The sequence below is a fragment of the Lemur catta genome, chromosome 7 (genome assembly GCF_020740605.2).
Source record: "Lemur catta isolate mLemCat1 chromosome 7, mLemCat1.pri, whole genome shotgun sequence".
NCBI classification, from domain to species: domain Eukaryota; kingdom Metazoa; phylum Chordata; class Mammalia; order Primates; family Lemuridae; genus Lemur; species Lemur catta.
Window position 1 is genome coordinate 95,892,964 of NC_059134.1, and position 6,169 is coordinate 95,899,132.

At 32.2% G+C, this 6,169-nt stretch overlaps 1 protein-coding gene across 1 annotated transcript; it reads right to left on the minus strand.

Annotated features, from left to right (window-relative positions):
- Nucleotides 1-725: 725 nt before the first annotated feature.
- On the minus strand, nt 726-1,667 carry LOC123641840 (olfactory receptor 8K3). The gene has a single exon (XM_045556773.1). It carries the CDS (start codon nt 1,665-1,667, stop codon nt 726-728), a length of 942 nt encoding a protein of 313 aa, XP_045412729.1.
- Nucleotides 1,668-6,169: the final 4,502 nt, after the last annotated feature.

Sequence of the window (6,169 nt, forward strand, 5' to 3'; positions counted from 1 at the left end):
TATAGCTCTGAGTTGTAAACCAATATTTGGAACTACTGATTATAGAAATAAATAGATCTGAGGTTAGAAGGAGAAGGAATGTAAGTATTTCCTTACCTTTTGGGGAAAGGTCATTTATCCATTATTTGTCCCTAGTAGAGTTCAACCTACATATCATTAACAGTAGAATCCCAAGATTTGGAATAGTTATTATTTGACCACTTTCATAAGACTTAAAATCATCACATATCATATAAACAGCCAGCATCAAACACAAGTCTAAAATGTATCAGCAAAAAGTATGAAGGCTAAAAGAGAAGAGCTCACGTACAACCACACACACAGACTCACACACAAACACTGCAAATTTTACTCTAGTAACTGACAAAAACACTAGAAAATCTTTGCCACTCCCCTTTGTGATTACTGCTGTTCCCTACTGCACTCAGCATACTAACTTTCCTTGCATCCTTTTTCTCCTTTTTGTTCTACATCCATATAGCACATTTTACTATGCTATAAAATTGACTTACTCTGAATATAATTCATCTATACCTCTCAAGGAAGACACAGATTTAGAATGTTTTGTTCATTAATCTATGTACAGCAATCAGAAGAGCCTGTCATGTATAAGACAATATGTAAATATATGTTCAATCCATTTGTACTTGTTATTCCTTCTGGAGTCATACAGAGTAAATATTGAGGCCTATATCTAATTTATAGGAATCATATTCTATGAAAATTTAAAGAAAAATATTGCATAATTTATGCCACATTCTTTTTAGGGCATATTTTACATCTTTGTTCCTCAAGCTATAGATCAAGGGATTCAACATGGGGATAACCAGAGTGTAAAATATAGAAGCCACTTTATCAGTGTCAAAGGAGTGACTTGACTTGGGCTGTGCATACATAAATATCAAAGTCCCATAGAACACTATGACCACTGTCAGGTGGGATCCACAGGTGGAGAAAGCCTTGTGCCTGCCCTCAGCGGAGTTCATCCTGAGAATGGCTATGAAGATGAGCAGATAAGACACAAGCACTACAAGAAGGGAAGAAATCAAATCAAAAGCTGCTAAGATCAGAATTATCAATTCAATCTCATGTGTATTTGAGCAAATTAAAGATAACAAGGGGAGACAGTCACAGTAGAAATGACTGATGACATTGTAGCCACAGAAGGACAAAGTAAAAATCTTTATGGTGACCAGAAGAGAAACAAATGTGCAGTAGAGATAGGGGATTGCCACCAGCACCTGACATACCCTTTGTGACATGATGACTGTGTAGAGGAGAGGGTCACAGATGGCCACGTAGCGGTCGTATGACATCGCTGACAGAATAAAAAGTTCACTACCAATGAACAGTAGAAAGAAAACTAGTTGTATGGCACAAAAATAGTAGGAGATTGTGTTCTGATCCACAACAAAATTTACCAACATTTTAGGTCCCACGGTTGTTGAATAACCAAGATCAGTGAGAGCCAAGTGTCTGAGAAAAAAGTACATGGGTGTTTGTAGCCTGGAGTCCACCTTGGTGAGGATGATCATGCCAAAGTTGCCCACCACTGAGATCATATAGATGATGAGGAACAAGGCAAATAATGGAGCCTGAAGCTCGGGGCGATCTGTGATTCCCGTCAGAATGAATTCATTCACCACTGTTAGGTTGTGCTTTTCCATCCTGGTTTATCAGAAAACCTATTCTGGATAGAGATATCAGCATAGTCAATGGCTCTCCTGTGTTACCACCTGTACAATGAAAATTCATGAAAACTCCCATTTGTATAAAGGTATAAAATATATTAAAGAGAAAAATGGTGGAAAATCACTACGGCACACAATAGCACAGAGACAAAATGAAATACACTGAAGATGAGATATACATAGATTCCTGGCTGTGATTTGCAGTAGTTCTGTGCATTTAGGCCACAGAAACTTGGAACTATGATATAGCACATAATACAGATAAACATGTGTGTAATCAAATAAGCATGTATTTAAATTCCCTAATAACTCACAAATTTAAAAGATATCAGGGCAGGAAATGGAGGATATGTGAAGGTCAGAGAATTATTATTGATTTAAAAATCATGAGCCCTGATGCTTCTTTATTAAAAAACAAAGAGAAATGATATTGTTTACAATGAAAATTATAATGACAGCAGTCTCTGAGTGCTCTATAAGCAAAAATAAACACACACATTATATAAGATTAAATATAAAGGTAATGTATAGTTTGAACTTAAATCAATTAAAATATTTCTTATAAGATTGCAATCTCCTGTTATCCTACCTTGACCCTATGAACACATCTTACCTATGTTAGTAATATAGGAATACGTAACAAGAGACAGTAGTATTAGAAAATATATTTAATAAATACAATAAAAAGCAATATAAATCTTTTATTTTATTTATTTGTTTTGTACTGTTTTACAATTATGAAAGGCTAAAAAATAATCACAGCTGGTAAGTACCTATTTTCTTCCTAAGTAAGGAAGATAAATGCATTTTCTCTCACCAACTTGGAGTTCTAGGGAAAGAACCAGATTGCTTTTTTACATATTTCACTATCTTTGTTCAATAACAGTTGTATTTTTAAAAGCTATACTTTTTGATAAAATCGTATCTACTTTTTGGCAAACCCTATTGAAAATTGAAGTACATTATGAATTTTTTTGTATTTTATCATAAAACCGAATATTTAAAAGTCTCCTAATCTTCAAATACCTTACAACTGAATGTAACATAGAAACCACCTTTTTTCTCATTGAGATATGAGGAAAGGATTATATTTACATATTTATTTTAATAGTCATTTAATATTAAAGTATTTTAAAAGAGTCACAAGGAAGACTAAATAAGTATTTGAAAGGATATGAATATGAGTCACAAAATAACAATAGCTTTTTATTCTTTCATTTAAAAATATTCATATCCTTTTAATTACGCTTCATTTGATCTCAGTTTTGGCCTCACTTAGAGAAAATTATTTGTGTAAAACAAATATTTTATAAGCAAAATATCATGATGGTGTTTCAAAGATGTTTATGAGCATTCAGCCCATCACACCATATAAAATATACAAAAATTTTATATGAAAGAAAAAAGGGAGAGGTCTTATTTCTGCTCAGGTATTATTGAGTAGTAGAAAACCCAGAGAACTGAATTAGAAATGGTCACATGTTGCTATGGTTGTGCGATCAAATTAAAGTGGAACTTTACAATGTCACTGAATCATTGATATCTATAACATAGGGCACCCCATGAAACATTCTACCTTTGTTTTACCTGTAATGAAATCTGTCTTGCCTCTCCCATGTGTTTCTCATACAGCACAGTGAGTACAATTTATGGATGTTTTCACCTTTTGAGACTCTCCTTGAGGAGATGCCAAGTAATTTGTTGATAATACCCAAAGTATCTGTGAGCATAACAAAATGCCTAGAGGCTGTCCATTGTCAAGGGCAATTCATATTCACTAGTGAATTAGGATGCTCCAGATAGGATGTAGATAAAATCGACTTTTGCTTTCCAAGAGATTTAGAAATATATATTTCTTTACTAGTCAGTTTATATCTCTTTCAACTTCTTTTTTATTTTATTAAAGAAACACAGATTTGAATTATACTTTGTGCATTAATTTGTTTCTACTATATTTAAAGTTGGGTATGTTTCTATGACCTTTTCCTTATTCATTTTGACTGATTTTATATTGAATTATTGACTAAATCATGTTAAATGTCATAACTCTCTTCTTCCCCACTTTACTTTTTCTTTTCTTTTTTCTCTTTCACCTTTATATCTAAAAAATGGAAAGAAAGCCATCTTAGAAGAGGTTGTAAATTGCTCTATACACTCCTGAAATTTCAATGAGAATAAACATACAAGTAAAATCAGAGCCCTTTTTTCACATTTTCCTCAGAATTTACTCATACTATAGTGTACATGCAACTATAGCTCAATTTACCAAAAATGCATTTTAGTTACTTTTTGTTGGTTTTAATAAATATAAGCAATAGGTTTCAAGAAATACTTTAATTTTATATGAAATAGATTGTACATTATGCCCTGAAATCCTCATATAGGTGGAGCTTTGATGTCTAATTAAAGCAACATGAGAATTGATGGAAATAAGGACCTAAGGACCCATACGTTCCAAATATCTAATTTTTATGTTAAAATAGTTAAAGCTAATTTTGAATTTCAAAAAAGCAACAAATGGAAAAGGAAAGAGAGCAAGAAAGATAAAATAAAAATTTTGTTTATTGGGCTACTCAGGCTACAACCTTATCTAAACTACTAGCTTTCATAACCAAACTGTTTTAATCACAAACTGCAGAAATAAATCCTTAGTATAAGATGTCATGAATCTAATATATATCTCTAGAATAGTATTCTCATGACCTGGCTTATAATGTTCCTTTGTCTTCTACTGAATTCTATTCCATTCTATTTAATCCAAATAATTATAGTCAGACCCTAAAAATTGAATCTATGATTTAAAAGTACAACTTCAAAAATACACGCTAGTCTACTACTCACCACACCATTTTCACTAACATGAGTAGATAAGCAACTCACCTACAAACGGCTCCTAGCTTTACCTCCCACTCTGGTCTGAAACCAAGGCTACACACATTCTGTCCTTAACATTGCACTTGATCATGTCTAATGACTACTTTCTTAGAAGTGTGTCTCCATTTATTCATTCTCTCCAATAATCTATAGTGAGAACTATTAATTTCCAAGCAGTACATACATACAGTGTAATGAAAGAACAGATAATAGACCTGACTGGAAAGAAACTAAACTTTATCCAACTTTCCTCTATTTTTCTGGTCTCTTTTCCTGTCAATTGTTTTTTCCACTTCCAAAACACAAAACTCTGAAACGTGTATATACAAACTATTTTACTTTGGTTTCAAAGGAGATAATGTATCATATTTGAAAAGATACACGAAAGATCTTTTGCCTATTTTTTAATCCAATTATTTGCTTTTCGTGCTTTTGAGTTATTTGAGTTCCTTATATATTCTGGATATTTATCCCTTGTCAAATAAGTTTTCTACCGTTCTGTAGATTGTCTTTTCACTTTGTTGCCCATTGTTAAACTAGGTCCATTTATGAAGAATTCTGTAATAAAATAAACAATGCCCAATATCCACTAAAAGATTTGTCACAATGTTAGTTTAACTGATAAAATAAAACTTTTTATCTGAAATGATTCATATTTATTCTCCTCAAGTTAGGAAAAAAAAACCCTTTGGATAATTTATCAATTAGTAGAGATAATTTATTAGGCAAGAGTTTCCTTTACTAGTTTTACCTGTTCTCACCATCTGTCCAATGGGTAAAGACATTCCCACTGAAAGAAAGGATTGAGAGAGGATTTCATTGATTTCATACTCCTCTTATATGGTGGAGGATTCAACATTTCTGAGCAGTGTGTTGCTTTCCATAGAATTATTTCAGCATTATAATGGCATTGAATGGCCATGGGAAACTTACTGAATTTTAATGATTACCTACGCTCGCTCAGTTCATTAATAATAAATCAAGACTCTAGAATGGCCTATAAGTCAAATCCAACATGTAGGCATATTCAATGATGCTACTCTGTGTCTTCTACTTAAAAATTGTATTAATGCTATTAATTGGTGTAAAATAATTCAGTCATATTCTGATTATAATTTGAAATATATATTGATAGTACATACACACTTGCTCATTCAAACAATATTAAGAAACATTTGGGGAGCTGTATTTTAAACATAATTTACATTTAAATTTTGCTAACTTATCTGTAAAAGGGATTTTGGTCATTTTTAATTACAGTTTTTCAAGATGCAGTGATCCACCCTACACAACTATACCCAGGAAGAAACAAAAAAAAAGGAAGCAAAAGATTAACTTTACTTCTTTCATTCATATATTGTTGCTCCACCAAAGTTATTTTTTAAAAATGGATATCTTTATTAATCCTGGGAATATTTTTCCACATTGGGTACCCCCTAATTTCTGGGCAAAGTTCATGAAAAACGTCTGTGTTTCTGTATTACCATCACAACTCCAAGAGCTTCAATTTATTATTTTAATTCAATGCTCTCAAAATACTAATGTTTTTATTTCCCACCATTGCTTATAAATATGTAGCTCATCCACCCACATTTTTCTTTCTC

What these genes read in the sequence shown, in the direction of transcription:
- LOC123641840 (XM_045556773.1), bottom strand. Translation starts at nt 1,667, where the DNA reads ATGGAAAAGCACAACCTAACAGTGGTGAATGAATTCATTCTGACGGGA.